General features: G+C 40.4%; 1 protein-coding gene across 1 annotated transcript in view; it reads right to left on the bottom strand.

Annotated features, from left to right (window-relative positions):
- The window catches only part of LOC137993487 (trichohyalin-like), a 26,340-nt gene extending 13,135 nt beyond the window's left edge, over positions 1–13,205 (bottom strand). The window contains exons 1-9 of the mRNA XM_068839384.1: positions 13,134–13,205; positions 12,562–13,056; positions 7,881–9,494; positions 6,606–6,789; positions 5,909–6,111; positions 2,896–3,799; positions 2,516–2,587; positions 2,367–2,428; positions 324–374 (exon numbers count right to left, since the gene is read on the bottom strand). Of these exons, the coding sequence (XP_068695485.1) occupies positions 324–374; positions 2,367–2,428; positions 2,516–2,587; positions 2,896–3,799; positions 5,909–6,111; positions 6,606–6,789; positions 7,881–9,494; positions 12,562–13,056; positions 13,134–13,199 (3,651 nt within the window). The 5' untranslated portion in view covers positions 13,200–13,205. The remainder of the gene's footprint in view (positions 1–323; positions 375–2,366; positions 2,429–2,515; positions 2,588–2,895; positions 3,800–5,908; positions 6,112–6,605; positions 6,790–7,880; positions 9,495–12,561; positions 13,057–13,133) is intronic.
- Between the last annotated feature and the right edge of the window lie 3,448 nt (positions 13,206–16,653).

Here is a 16,653-nt window from a genome sequence, read left to right as displayed (position 1 = left end):
ACAACTACTGGTGTTCAAAGGTGTAACCCGCCCGCGAGAACGATGATAGACTCCTTCCTTGGCAACAGGTGAAAGGACAAGTGAAAAGTCTGAGGTCGTAGGTTCGAATCCTGCCTGCAACTCTGATTTCTCAGTTGTCCTTACGCTCGTTGCCAAGCAACTACTCTGTCAGCAGAGAAATATCATTTCCACGGGACATGATCGTCACCATGATCGTTTTCAACATCAATATGGTCACGAGCTTTAGAGATGCCATGTCCACTGCATGCAATGGTGGCCATTCTGTATTATTTTACATAACACCTCGTCAAGGATGTACTCACCAACCACGGGGCAGCTTCCTTCTTGTATGGTAGTGCCATGCCTTCTACTTCCTTGAAAAAATAGAGTAATTAAGGGTTGATTTATAACTCAAAACGAGCAACTGAAAGTTAAGTAGATGCCACTTGTTAATAGGACGAGAACCTTAATTTTAGAGGTTATATTGTTTCTCTAAAGCTCGAGTATTGCATGATTTGCGCCCTTGCGCAGCGAGATACAGCGAACTTATGCGCAACAAAACCCTTGCCATTATCACAATGTTGAAAATTCTCATTGCATGCAAAATTATGCAGTTTTCATAAACGCCCAGCGCTTGACTTTTATCTATTTATATAGAAATACAACTCCTAGAGCCAAAAACAAATTCCAGCCACGCGTTTTGATATGGTACGGAAAGAATATGATTGGGCGATATCACTCGATCGACGTTTTGTCAGCTGATCCGGAGCCGGGAGGCTAAAGAATTCCAGCTTCCGCATCTTTCAGTTGGTCCGAGAGGTTTGGTTTAAACTAAAGAGACATGACATGGGGAGATTCGCGGAGTTTCAAACTAACGCAGAATGAATAAGGGAAATGCATGACAGTGACCATTGGAAATTTTTAAGGCCTAATTTAATGGTTGGGCTCATGTGTGTCTCCTCATAGCTCGTAGAGCGTCCGACCTACATTTAGTGCCTACATTTAGTGCTCGGAAGGTCGTAGGTTCGACTCCTGCAAAGAAGCACTCGGACTTTTTCCGAGTATCCCCGAGTCCTAGCTCCCGCGGGTCTCCTATAGCTCAGTGTTTGAACACCTACTAATCGGGAGGTCGTAGGTTCGACTCCTGCAAGGAAGCATTCGGATTTTTTCCGAGTATCCCCGAGTCCTTGCTCCTACGAGTCTTCTATAGCTCAGTACTTGAGCATCCGAACTACTAATCGGAAAGTCGTAGGTTCGACTCCTGCAAAGAAGCACTTGGACTTTTTCCGAGTATCACCGAGTCCTAGCTCCTACGAGTCTCCTATAGCTCAGTGTTTGAGCACCTACTAATCGGAAGGTCATAGGTTCGACTCCTGCAAGGAAGCACTCGGATTTTTTCCGAGTATCCAAAAGTCCTTGCCCTACCAGTCTCCTATAGCTTAGTGCGAGAGCAATCCGAACTACTAATAGGAAGGTCGTAGGTTCGACTCCTGGAAAGAAGCACTCGGACTTTTTCCGAGTATCCCCGAGTCCTAGCTCCTATGAGTCTCCTATAGCTCAGTACTTGAGCATCCGAACTACTAATCGGAAGGTCGTAGGTTCGACTCCTGCAAAGGAGTACTTGGACTTTTTCCGAGTATCACCGAGTCCTAGCTCCTACCAGTCTCCTATAGCTCAGTACTTGAGCATCCGAACTACTAATCGGAAGGTCGTAGGTTCGACTCCTGCAAAGGAGCACTCGGATTTTTCCGAGTATCCCCGATTCACTATCGATACAATACAATAAATAGTTAATTGACCACTCCCCATGGGGGCTTTTCAGGGCCATTGAAACACAATCAATGAAACGACAGAACAAAACAACAAAAACAACCACTGTTAAGAATCCCAACTGACCGGAAGCAAACCTTTACAAGTGCATCAAAGAAGTTGAACCAGGGACTACTAGGAACAAATTCAACAAGTGGTCAGAACGGGTCTTGAACCCGGGATCCCCGGATTTTAAGGCATCGAAAAGTAAATCCCTTCGTTTCATTCACAGAGGTTAACACCCAACATCTCTTTCAGTACAATCAAGCTAAACCATAATTAAAATAAATGGACAACGAGAAGCTACTAAAGAGGAATATGTACTAACTACCCGAATTTTAAATAGTGAAAGTATCAGGAGCTTAAGAGCAGGACCTGGAATTCCAAAATCTCATCATGGAGTTACCGTTTTCTCAGACAGTCTGTATTTGAAACAGCTTTTCGCCAAGTCTTGTGCCTCTTAGCCAATCAACACCTTTTATTTAGTGAAGGTACCAGTTATCCTCTCCTAGTTATGAGCTCCTATATATTACATAGAGGTTTTGTTGAACCCATACCTCGTAAGATACAGGTCGATACTTCGCTTGATATCTGCTCAGCTCCACATTTAGCCGGTTAACTGCGCGGAAAAGGTAAAATTAACACAGGAAACATCAAGTAAGCTGTCCAATAATTTTGAAAATACAATGAAAACGGGGAAACAAACCCGTGTCACGAAGAACTGCCTGCTCCCGATGCAAGTCCTTGATTTGTGTTTGTAAGACTACGGATGATACCCCTGCAAAATATACCAACAAGTCACGTTAGACATTGTTGACATAATCTACCATTCAATCCAGGGTTGATATTTCTTGATGGGAGTTGTACACGATTCTTCTTGCTTTTTCACATTAACTGACTAAAAAATTGGGTGGTTGACAAACTGGCAAATGAGGAATGAATTTGAGAAAACGAAAAGCGATGCCAGACGAATATATGGTGAAAACGTAAGAAGCGCTGTTCAATGACATTCTTAAGACCAAGAACGATTAAAAAGAACATCCTGTGCGTTTATCACAAGCCACTGAAAGTAATGAAAAATAGCACCTGTTCCTTTCTGAAGAGACAGTGCCAGTTGCTTCAAGGCCTTATTTTCTTCTTGTAGTGAAGCATTAAGCTCCATATAGGCCGCCTTCTCCGACTCCAGTAATTCAATTCTTCCTCTGGACAATTGATACACCTCATCGTCCCGCATCACTTGCGCCGCCTGAGTAACTTCAGCGTTTGTTTTCGTGATGACATTCTCTGCTTCAATACTCGTTTCGCGAGTTCTTCTAGTCTTCCGCTCAGATTTGTTGCGCGCACTCCTTCCTTGGGAACTTTCAGCTTTCAGATTTTCCTCCGCATCGAACTGACGAGACTGCTGACCCCTTCTTCGCTCTCTCTGCGAGCCCTCTTCCCTAGAAACCTCTAAACTATCTTCCACATTATCCTTTTCATTTGACCTACGTCCTCTTGTCCTACTACTCCTTGCTTTCCCTTTATCTGAAGTTCCCCGTGTATTCATTAACCTTTCCTCCATTTCAGCATCAGCATTTGAGCTGCGCCTTCTGGTCCTCCTAATGTGACCTTCCGTTTCATCGTGATAAGACTCTGGTTTTCTGCTCCTTGGTTTATAAGGTGACTCGACCACGTCAGAATAGTCGACTGAATAATCAACTGAGAGCGCGCGCTTTCTCCTCTCTCCCAGTTTCTCACGGTCAATGTTCTTCTTCGTCACCCTCCCTTGATCTTCCCCTCTGTGTTCATATTTCGCATCTCTTCTGTCCAAGATCTCACTCTTAGCTGCACCCGCAGTTTCAGCTTTGAAGGCGCTCATTTTTCTCCTCCATTCTATCTCGGCATCAGCATGTGTTCGTGCCATTTCTTCAAGTTCTCGCTCTAATTGTCTGCTCCTCGCCTCTTGTTCGTTTATTTTCAACTTCAGCATTTCTTGGTTTTGCTCCAAGGCCTGTCAATTTAAACAAAACGATATTGAATAAATCCCAGCATAACCTATCAGTGGATCTTTCCTCAATTTATCAAGCAAGGTTTAACAGAAATGGACGTTTTAGTGGCAACGATCTTCCTCGGAATTTCTTTCTTTTATTTGCATTTGCATTTGTTCTCACTCCAACGTTGTATTTTACACCAATTTTACCATCTCAGACAAGACGGTGTTTCTACAGTTTGGTCCATTTCTTAAAGCCTTCAGGGTAAGGTTGGCGCAGTGGTGACAGCACTCGTCTCCCACCAATGTGGGAGGTTCGATTCCCGGTGTCACAGCGGATTTAGACTCCCCCGGTCCTGATCCGCCAGCGGATTTGGACCCCTCGGTCCAGGGGCCCGTTTCTCGAAGGTCCCGAAACTTTATGGGACACTTTCGGGTGTCACAATTCCCTCTGTATCTCAAGAACAGAGAGGATTTAGATCGCCAAACTTCACAGTCATTTTGCTTTTTGTTACCTTGAAAAAATGTCAAAACATCGGCTCTCTAGAACAAGTGGTTGACAGTTTCAAAAATGCCTTTTCGGACCTGAAAAGTTTTCGGGATTTTTGAGAAACGGGCCCCAGATCCGCAAGTGGATATGGACCCCCTTTCTCGGATTTGGATCCCCCAGAAAATAAGCGTTCTTTTGATAAAGGTTTAACAAATCGAAAGTGGACTCACGAGGCTGAGCCTCGTGAGTCCACAACATTTTGACCACTGTGATGACGAATATCGTTGTCGATAAGAGTACAGACAACGCTGAACCACTTTCGATTTGTTTTTTACAGCAATATTCAACGCCAAAGAAAGCTTTTATTTCAGAGCGTGACCAAAATCAAGAAACGAAGAAAGAGCAAGCGTTGTCTATAACTTTCTCACAATATGATTGGTTTATTTCCAAAAATGGGCGTTCCTGATTGGCTATTACATTGCGCGACAAATTGACGCGAGCATGACGCATACAGCGTTGTCTAGACTCTTATCGACAACTGCAAATTAGCCAATCAGATTACGAGATTACAAGCAATTGTGGTAAAAAATAAAATTCCTTTGCAAATTGTTTTTAGTTGTAAAAACGTTTCCTGAAACTCAAGTCTAACTTTGCTCAGTTTCTCCTTATTGAAATTTAATACGCAAATTCATGACTGGAAAAGTGTGTCCTCGTAATCAAGTGAACTTCTAAACATGAGTTTTCCAACCAAGTGGTATTACTTCAAAAAGTGGCACCTCCTTTGTGAAAGCGCTCCTATTCAATCTATCAAATGGAAGGAAGAAAGAACAAAAAAAAGAAACAAAGCCTTACGGAATGGTCACAGCTTAAGGCTGACTTTGCTTTTTCTCCTTATTAGAAAATCAACACGACAATTCAACGAGTTCCTAGTGGGTGAATTTCAAATCACGCTTAAAAGCTTCTGTCAGAAAGGAGTTCAAATTCGCATCTACTTTACGAAATGCCGCCGCAAATGATTTAAACAAGCTTTACTGAATAATTAACTGATCGGGGGGAACAAATCTAAGGAGGTCCAAATTCGCTAGGACACCGGACCCGACGCCATAGGTGGGTTGAGTTCTGGATTCGCTCTGACGAAGGGCTAACGCTCGAAACGTCAGCTTTTAGAATCTCTGTACGGTGGCCAATTTACATTATCAACTCCGTTGATAAAACCAAAATTTTTGAGTTTGTGTAGGTTCTCTACTCTGCTCCGAGGGTTTTTCTCCCGGTTCTCCAGTTTTCCTCCCTCAGCAAAACCAGCATACAGCTGATTCCAGCTGGCTGTAAACTGCGCTCCAAGGTCATACATGGACCGTATAACGGCTGCCAGAGGAGCCATCGTATGCTTTCGGTTCAACCTTGTTGAGCTGCGCCGTTGCTGCACTTTGCGGCGCCCGATGACCAGCGAGACAGTTGTTATTTTAAAGTGCGATAAAAAACAAACGCCTTGTAATAGTACTTCTGCCACGTAAGCACTTTGACTCCTACAGCTTAACTTAGGCACCACAGAAGGTAAAGCAAACTTTTATAAACCTAAGATGTTTTTGAGAAACGGAAGCCAACCAGAAATTCAGTCGCTTATTCATAGTACATCAAACCTTTCTTTCATGTGTAAAGCTGTTACTCTGTTCTTCAAGCCTTTGCTGCTGCAGCAGGTGCAATCTCTGGAGCTCACTCTCTTGTCTACGTTGTTCATTCAGGAGATCTACAATCTGTCGTTCCTGCTGTTTAATCTCAGCCAAGTCGTCTCCTGCTGGGCTGAGAAGGCTCACACTGGATTGCAGTTGTTTTTGCTGCTCCTCTGAAAAACAAGAAAGTTGTTCATCGTCATCATAATCCATTTCCACCTCAAGTGGGAAGGACGTTGCATGGTATGCTCGCCCCTCCCCCTCCTCCCTCTTTCCGACGGTCGTAGTAGTAGTAGTAGTAGTAGTAGTAGTAGTAGTAGTAGTAGTAGTAGTAGTAGTAGTAGTAGTAGTAGTAGTAGTAGTAGTAGCAGTAGTAGTAGTAGTAGTATTCCCGGTTGCCATTGGAGTTCTGACCCAAATAGTTTGGTTGCTGCTGTGAGTCATGATCCAGCCAATGCAGTGAATTCAAACTCTTAGAGCAATAGCTTCAGTAAAAATACCATTACGAGTTACAACTTTTATGAAGAGATGGACGAAAAATGCTGAATAATCCAAATAACTGGGATCCAAACAATAAAATATGGACAACATTTCCATGCTTTCAACCCTCCCAAGTGAAATATAGGTCGGAGATGAAGAATTCATCTACCAAGGAAAAAAATCTTACCTAACTGCCTAATTTGATTGCACAACTGTTCCTGTTGTTTCAGAGCTTGTGCTTGTTGATTCTGAGATTTTGATAACTGTTCCTGTTGCTGTTGAAGAAATTCCTGCTGCTGACGTATAAGCTCCCTTTGGAGTCGCATATCTGCCTCACCAATTTTTGGTCCACGAGGAGAAAGATCAGCATTCTAGAATTAGGTGCAATAAAGATTTGATTGCAATCAAATAAAACGCCTACGCCTACGTTATAATAAATTCAACATTTCTGTATACATTTACACATGTACATGTACACTGACCAGAATAATTATATAAGATGTGAAAGACAAGATTGAAATCTACCTTACTTGTACTAAGCAGGTGATGCTTAATTATCAAATTTATGATGAATTTTTAATAAGAAACAAAGACTTTGTCCTACTCCTAATGAGAACTTATAATCTTTTTATACTATTCCTTGTTTGGATATGACATCACTGAGCCATGGGAGATTCTGGAGTCTGATCCTACAAGTGCATGTAGACCAATACACTTTTCAGTAGAGATAACATCTTTTAAGAACTGGAATGTACAACTTTGCCATATCCCAAACGATATAAGATGAGAGAGTGTTTTGACGTTACACTATATGTACCTAACAATTTTCTCCAAAATGTGCGGTTCCAGAAATTATGTATTCACCAATCATAATAATTATTTTTTATAATAATTTGGTTCTTTGTTTTCAATATTTGCACAATCCCTTCCTCGTGGATCTCTGGAGAAAATTCTCTTTACTTAAAGACACTAGGCCTCCTTCTAAGAATTTCAATCAATGTCCTTTTGAGGGACTTGCATGTGGAAATTTTCTGGAACCACACATTTGCACGAGTTAAAGGCCATATAATATATTTATTGTCTGTAACCACATGGTAAGTGACGTCTTCTTGCCACTTATTTTTGTCATTTCGTAAAATTGTTGCCCAATTGGCATTCATAAATAGTGGACTGCAGAACTTCCCTGTATAATATTACCACAGCTTGAATGGAAATTGGAGGGTAACAAAGAAAGAGGAACATTTTTGCTTCTTTTCATCAAAACACATTATCAATATTAAACTGCCTTCAATTTTTGCAAAGGACCTACAACATTTTTTATATTCATCTGGTACTTAAGGCTGACATTGATTTGTTGCTTGGTTAATTTCCATAATGATTTGACGACACAGTGACAATATGAAAACACCTGTACACTCAGGCTATGTACACCACCCTTTGTCACATAAAATCTAACAAGTACCTCATTGAACTCCTGCTGCATTTTTTCCAGAGCCCTAAGCTGCTCTTGTAGTTTCCACTGTTGTCTTACAACTTCCTGTTGCTGCTGCTGTTGAATCTTCTGGTGTTCAAGTTGTTCATGGTACAAAGCTTTCTGTTGTTCCACCAATGCCTCTAACTGCCTCTGCCTCTCAGCAAATGAGGTCTCGTTTGCCTGTTTTACCTCCTCCAGTCTTTTGAGCAAAACTGGGTCAATATCATTTCCTTTCCTCTCAGGCTGGAAAGGGCTGGTATCCTCTGTTGATCTCATTGATGCAGATTGTCTATGCTTCTCTTGTTCATTAAGTGAGTGAACAAAAGATGACACCTTGTTCACCTTTTTTGCTTGTTTTTTGAAACCCTTATGGCCACTAGTTTGTCCTGACTGTGCTTCACCGTTTGGTGTCTGAAACCCTTTTTGAAGATTTAAATCGTCATCGATTGCAAATGAACTACCTAAATTTGGACTGCTTTCATAGGTTCCAACTTTAGCTGATTTAGGCTCATCTCTTGACAAACCGTCTTCTTGCTCTTGCTCAAAGGACCTCGTTTCTCTTCTTCCCTTTTCTGGAATGTAAGTTACCAATTCATCTTGTCTTTGCATTTCTCGCTCATTGAGTAACTGAACAAAAGATGACACCTTATTATCTTTCGCTAAATCTGGCTCATCCATCAACAAACCGTCTTCTAGCTCTTGTTCAAAGGATCTCCTTCCATCAAAATCACTGGAATTCTTGGCTACAACTCTTCTTCCTTTCTCTGGAATGAGAGTTGCCAATTCATCTTGTCTTTGCCTTTCTTGCTCATTGAGTAACTGAACAAAAGATGACACCTTATTAGCTTTTGCAACTTTTGTTTTGAAACCCACATGGTCACCTGCTTCTCCTGATTGTACTTCCTGGGTTGGTGATGGAATTGCTCCCTGCAGTTCCAAGTTATCAACACCTGCAAATGTATTGCTTGAATTCAGGGTTGTTTCCTCGATCTTAGCCTCAGTTACCAGAAAAGGGCTGTCTGTTGAAGTGTCATTAAACTGCTCTCGTTCAAAGGTTGTCCTCCCATTAAAATCAATGGTGTTCTTAGGGACAACAGGTGACATGTAAGTGTCACTTTCTGATGAAAGATCACTGAGAGCAACTTTCTGTGATACCCCCTCAAATCCCAGTCGCTCAACTACTTTAAGAGCTCTCCTTTGTTCATCAGTAAGCCAGCTGTCCTCTGGCGTGACACCAGGTACTGGAGGGAGGGGTTGTCCCGGACCATCCAGTTCATCTTGCTCTGACACCTGCCCTTTCTTTCTGTTACTTCGTCTGGGAGCCTCAGGGGTTGAGTTACCCAAATATGGTGGAATTGGTGGTACATCCCTATCCTCTCTTTCACCCTCCTCAACCACCTCTTGAATTGTAATGGGTGTTTGTATTTTCACACTAGATTTCTTTGCAGCAGGTCCATCAACTGAATCTCTGTTTTCCTGCCTTTCTTTTTTGCTGCCTTTCTTGCTTTGCCTTCTCCGAGGCCCGCTTGTTGTTGTGCTCTCTTCATAATGACTAGTGACATCTGTTAAGTCATCACTGCTGTAATCACTACCGGAATCGTTCTGTTGACAAACACAAGATTAACACAATTCAAATTTCAGTTTGATCAACTATTGCTCCATACAGATACAAACATATGCCAGTTTTATCCACTCAAACAGCTAACTTACATGTATATAATTTATAAGATTTGGGATTCCTTTCAGCCTTTGGTTTGTACTTCTGCTCTTTTGTCACCACTTTTTTTAAAAAGACTTTTTTAAATGAAAGAGTGCAAAGAGAAACACGTCAAAGATGTCATTTCTTAAGAGCAAATTGTAATGAGAAAAAATCCACATATGGAATACTGAAGATATCCAAATCTAAGATTGCGTGCCAACAAATGATGTTAAAATGCTCTTTTGGATAGAACCTATAATGAGGATTGTCTCACATCTGAATTTTCTAATAGGAGGAAAAAACATGTGGAAATTGACAAAGATTTTGTTTTTCAATTAATCTAATACTAGACAAAATGATATATGAAATAAATCATATACTGAACTGCGGATATGAAATCAAGTAAAGCCATGATCCTCACAGTTATGGACGCAATTTTATCTTAACAATTGCGTAGAGAAGCCTGAAAAATTCAGGACTTCAACGGGGTTTGAACCGGTGACCTTGCGATACTGGTGCGACCCTCTACCCAACTGAGCTATGAAGCCACTGACGTTGGGAGCTGGTCATTTGCGGGTTTTAATTTTCCTGTGACGAACGAATCAATGAACAAAATGATATATGAAATAAATCATATACTGAACTGCGGATATGAAATTAAGTAAAGCTATGATCCTCACAGTTATGGACGCGGCGATCAGAGCTTTACTTGATTTCATATCTGTTCTACATGTACAGTTCAGCATATGATTTCCTATGTCATTTCGTCAAACTTTAAAATCTTTGTGCAAATTTGTCCCAGATAGATATACATGTACATGTAATTCATCTGCAGTATAAAAAAAGCCATTAATAAGATTCGATAGGAATCACAAGGTGTCTAATAATTATGTTATTCTGACCGTAATGATGAAGCCCCGTGAACCAAAAAGAAATACTTAACATCCTTAGGCTTTAGGTTTTCTACAATTGTGCCATTGTTCACAGAGAAACATTAATTTCACCTCTGTAACCCCAAACAGAACCCCAACCAAACAGAAATAAACAAAGTTCTTCTAAAGGTCCAGGAGAATACCCTGTGACATCTTAGGCATGGCATCTGACAGAATGCGGCGATGCGGATCTGCATAATTCCCTAAAATCCACATCCTCTGCATAATTATGATATTTTCCACATAAAACAGAAGAAATGCCTGATATTAGTGATAAAGCAGCTGATTACCATCCTCACAAAGAGATCAATTGACTATTTTGAAACGCTTATTTTCCTGAACGTTGAAGAAACAGGCCATTTTTTTTGCAAGATGAATTCCACGCAGTTTTCAGCAATGAGCCTGGGCTCTAGTTAAACCATTTTCATAACATACCCCCCGGGGGGGGGTACTCCCTTATAAGGGCTTAATGAGGACGTGCGGCCAGCCAGGGTATGGTTTTCGGGATTTTTGTCTTGAACAGGGTATCGAATTTAGCATTTTTTGTCTTAATCAGGGTATCGATTTATCAATTTTTGTCTTAAACTGGGTTAAATGTCTTAAACAGGGTAACAAAAATCGGAATTCTGTCTTAAAATGGGTAGGAAAATCAGCGAGATTTGTCTTAAACAGGGTCAGGGTATGAGGGGCTGCGCCGCACCTCCCCAACCAGAGATACATCGAGTACCCCCCCCCCCCCCCTTCCCGGGACATACCCTAGGCTAAAAAATTTTTAAAAAGATATGACGAGATAGGAAAATTTAGCCACAAGTTATAGTCACAAATTAAATTGCATCATTTGTAAAAGTAGGGACAATCATTGCGATGAAGTTTTACAAAACAAAATAGGCGCCCGCAATACATATGTGTAAAAAAACTGCTGAAAATGGTGAATGATCGAGGGAATGGATCGTTGTCCAACCACATTGCAATTTTGCACCACATCTCAAAATTGAAAAAAATAATTCATGACAAAAGCAAAATATTTTTTTATCGCTTTATTTATTTTAGCAAAAGTTTCGGAAAAATGCCAATTGCTAACCCTTTTATTTTAACGGTGGTTGCAAATTGGCAACTCCTCCAGATATCTAAATCTTTAAGGGAAAAAATTCAGTCGCAAATGTGACTGTATTGATCGCAATTTCGAGTCCAGGTTTACCATAAGCATGTAAACAAATTGGACAGGCCTAATTATTAGTTCTATAAATTGTTTAAATTTCTGCATAATCAACGCATGTTTACACAAAATATGGCCAAAAATTTCCGCATAATCTTCAATTTTTTTTCCGCATCCTATCAGAAGCCCAGCTTAGGGGAGCACCCTGGAGATTCCTGCACTTAGTGTCAAGCAAACTGAGTTTGTTTGTTTTCTACTCTGCTCCAAGAGGTTTTTCTTTTCTGGTATAACCTGATTATCCCCTCTTATCAGTTTCCAACAATTATTGATTTCACTTGATATGCTTTGGTTTCATGGTTTTATTATTATTATTATTATTATTATTATTATTATACTGATGAGACAATATAAGGTGCGGTTACACTCACCATGGTAAATGCGATTTCCCATGGTAAATTATCCCGCGGTGCCTCACACTTGAATTTTAGTGTACCGCGTTAACTAGGGGTCACACGTTGCGAAGATTAACGAGGTAAAATGAAATCTCACGCAATTCATTGGCGGGAAATTTAATCACAACTTCATCAGCATAGCGATTGGCTCTTGTACCTTGGGCATCAAAACACCCTTCCAACTTCCCACGTTAAATGTCATGGGCGCTTCCACTGATCTTTTTGACGTATCCATGGATATTTAACACGGGAAATTTACCTTGGGAAGCGTCGGTCACACTACTAAATACAGTTTCCCGTCGTAAAAAGGCAATTTACCACGGTAAAAGTGCCCCGTGTGACCGCACCTATAATCCTGGGCCACATTAGTGGAAGGCAAGTGCTCGCACCATTGCGCTTAAACACTGCATAGTGGTAACCAATGACTCACCTCATCTTTTTCTTCATGGTCCTGCTGCTTTGATCCAATCTTCTTTTTCTTATCCACGCGAGAATATATCACTGGCTCAATCACTTGGCCGTTTTGGTGATCTAAAATATGATAAAAGTGTTGTTCTGGTGAAGCTGCTTCAGCTCCTGTCAACTCTTCTCTTTCAGCTCGAGACATTCCAGAATATTTGGTAGTTTTGTCAAAATTCTTTCCATTTTGTACAGATTCATATCCAGGTTCTTCAAATTCTGCAACTTCCTCCGTGATGTTGTCATTGCGGCTCCCTTCTGGATTCTCTTCTGGATTTTGTGTAACCTCAGTCGCAGGTCTCTTCGACAAATCCCCTAACAATGATCTTCCTATATTCCCTGCTTCGCCAATGGCTTGAGCGATCGGCGAAGGTGATCGCCGAGGCCAAGTTTGATTAAAATTAGTTGGAGTTCTTGGGACTGCTGCAAAAATGGCGCTTGGAATCAACCGGGAGGCGATGTGGCTCTAACATTTACAAAATGATCACCTTTAACTATCATTATTACCTAAGCAATGTAACAAATCCAGTCAATTTTATTTACCAAGGAGGAAGGTCTATCTTTTGATCCCTTCTTCTTCGACTTTTTCTGCTTCTTACCAGGCGCCATTTTGAAAACTGGCCATTTGATTACGGCCTTACTGCGCTTGCGCTAGCGTCTTCCATTCGAATTTGTTGTCATAGATACTGAAAGCATCAAGATATTCACAAGTTATTGAAAACACATTCGTTATATCGTTATCTTCAAGTTGCACAAGAACGACGGCGAAGGATGAAGCTAAATGTTCTCATTCATTTTTAATAATAGATATTCCTTCACCTGTGGTTCGTGTTTCAGCCTGAAATTTTTTGCAGCTTTCGTCATCAGTTCTTTGCGTGACATGCAAACGTCAAGCCAACGTCGTCAAGCCGGTTTATATAAAAAATAGGCACGCATTGCGTGCTCGTTGGTAGTACAGTAGAAAGATGGTATTGCCTGGTAATCATTTTTGCAAAAGTAATTTTCTTTTGCTTTTTATTGTATTATCCAATATTGCTGTCGTTTCAGTCGCGTTCCGAATAAAAAAAGTTTGATGTTTTCCTTTAAGGACGTTCGCGCCCAAAATGTTCCCAAGTACAGATTTTTTTTTAAAACTTGCCACGCAGAAAGGTAATGATCTACCGTGCTCGTTTTCGAGATCATGAGGTGCACTTGTAGAAGACTGCGTTATTTTAAGACGATCTTAGCTTACAACTGTCAGCAATAAAAAAGCTACATTACTGAAATTTAGATCAGGTAAACGTACTCAATTCAACATAACTAATCTAACTAAATTAACCTGTTTTCTGAGGAGAAAAATAGACCTTGAAAAACGATACATATTAGTCTAAGAAAGAAAACTTCAGTCGCACGAGATCATAAAAGGCGAAATATTTGTAACTTCTCACGCACAGTTTTTTTTTTTTGTTAAAATAGACAAAATCAGAAAGGAAATGAACTAGGGAAAGAAAAATAGGGGTAACCGAGCATTCAAGAGAGTAAAATCGCTGCGAAGTTCTCAAAGCGATGGTATATTCGCACTGTCACGTCATTGCGTGACATTTCCGAGAAGAACTGGGGCCACAGCTATCCCATGATGCCACACGCTTTCACGTTCCATTCTTGTGGAAAATGTTTGCGCCTTTAGCATCGTGTTGACCTTCGTGGTCTGCGATGCATGACGTATGCGTGAAATGCGTGAAAAAAAGTGCAGTAGCAATAGGTCTTATTCACGATAGCCGCCATGTTGGTTTTCAAATAGACCAATTTCGATATATTAAAATTCAATCCTAAACAAAAGATATCATCTCGAGGCTCTGGGGAATAAATATAAGGATTTGTATGAGTTTATTCCCCAGAGCCTCGAGATGATGCCTTTTGTTTTGGACTGAATTTTAATATATCGAAAGTGGTCTATTGTCACGCAAATTAGCCATGCGTTATGCTGGGGGGGGCAAACATTGGAAAATCGGCTCGTCGAAATATTGAAATAACATTGCAAAAAGTCCATTTTAGTATTTAGAATTAATATAAGTACCTTTTATAATAATTTTATATCTTTTGATTGCCTTTGACATTTTGACTTTCTACTTCGTTATCTGCTCATTTTTCGCTAAAAAAAACGCCGAAGTAACTTGTGTAATGATTGTATTTTACCGCTTAGGTGATAAACATTCCATGAACGTGAAGCAAATCATCTGTGTGGCTAAGATGTTCGTTATAACCTCTCGAACTTGTGTTGTTTTCCCCTTCAGAAGTGTGTACTGTAATTTGCATGATAATAGCAAATCCAACATGGCGGCCGTCGTGAATAAGGTTAAGTAAGCCCTATTGGATGGCAACCACGGTTCGGTTGGTACTTGGATGGGAGACCATTGGGAAATCATCTTCGTGTCCAAGATGTCTCTTTTTTTTTTTTTTTTTTTTTTTTGTATTTGGTTGTTAATCTCTCCCTCCTTGGATCGAAAGTAGGACGGGGGACCCCAAACAGTTTTTTTTTTCTTTAATACGTATTTTATGAATACGCATGCGTTCTGTACTAATGTGCTTACCAAATGTAGAAGAGCAAAAAGATCAATAGACTTTCCTTCTTTTTTAAAGGCTATTCTATAATCTTCTTTTCACGTTTTTGATGACTGACGTTGGCCTTCCCGAAACAGCGCCGTTACTAAGCGGGTGTTAACTCACAAAGCCTGTGATGCCTGATTACCCCCTTTATAACTTTTTTTTTCTCACGATTTAGGTTTATTTTGTTGTCCAACGTTGCTGTCGTTAATTTTCGCGTTAGCATTTACATAACAAATATACATATAACTGATGCAATAGTATCCACTAATGTTAAGCCGTTCGGGTGGAGTTGGATGGAAGACCACCGCAAAATCCCCATGAGGAAGACATGTAATCTTTGTCATTATTTTTTTACCTGATTTCTTTTTTGTATTTGATTTATTAATGGCTTTTTTTGAATCTTTTGTTAATGTTTTTGATAAATGACGATGAGTCCATAAACAGTGCGGTTACTAAGGTGATGTCTGATTAAGCAAAAGTTTCGTAAGATATAAACAAATAAAATTTAGCGATAGGATAGAACGACGTTTCAGTGACATCGTGACACCATTTTCAAGTTCAAATTCATTAAGAATAACCGTCAGAAAATTCGCTCAAGATTAACAAACTTCCTCATTAAATATGCAATGTTACGCAAATAATTTTGCTTGAATTGAGTCCCACTGCACATTGAGAGATGGTGTTAATTTTCTAATTAGCAGTATTTTGTGCACTTAACAATCGAACCCATTCATGAATTTATTGAGAACGGAAAAATGGCCGTGTTTTCATGACAGCCCTTGTCTCGCTTAACATTCCTGAAAGTGGTTTGTTTGGAGACTTCGTTAAGCGACTTAAAAATGATTTGTATTTTTACGGGTAAGATTAAATGAGGAGAGAGCACGTGCCAATCCAATAATAAAAAAAAAATTGCATAATAGCACGCCTGTCGTATTTCCGATGTGAATACCGCAAGCGACTCCTCATTGGCCGAAAGCAATGGCCAACTCGCTTAAGCTACCTGGTTTGGTGGCTTAAATTTAATGATAATTCCATTGAAATTTGCCGACTCGCTTAACGTTAAGCGAGTTGGGAAAGAACTGTTTTCACAGAATTTTCTGTTGTCACTCGCTAAGCTACCTGAAAAACTGCTCGTGAAAACACGGCCAATGTCTGTTAAGGTCTTTCGAGACAATACTGTGTTTGTTAATGAAGAGTTTGCCAATGGAAGAGGCCTGTTTAGTGTGTTTAGCCGCGCGTTGGTGCAAGTGCCTGAGAGTAAAGTCGAAACTCCCGTGAGCGACCACCCAAAATGTCAAGCCTAGGTGGTCGCTTACGAGAGCTTAGACCATTAATGGGTCAAGATATTTCCTCATTAGAGGAAAAAAACCATAACACTTCTCATTACACTCTAATCAGTTAAGTCTGTTAGAATATGGTAACTGCCGAGTCTAACTTGGATACGACGAAGGATCAAGAAGATCTCGTTCCTCCAAAA

Source organism: Montipora foliosa, chromosome 1 (genome assembly GCF_036669935.1).
Source record: "Montipora foliosa isolate CH-2021 chromosome 1, ASM3666993v2, whole genome shotgun sequence".
NCBI lineage: Eukaryota > Metazoa > Cnidaria > Anthozoa > Scleractinia > Acroporidae > Montipora > Montipora foliosa.
The sequence above is the reverse complement of the archived record's forward strand: the minus strand, read 5'-3'. Positions and strand labels throughout refer to the sequence as shown.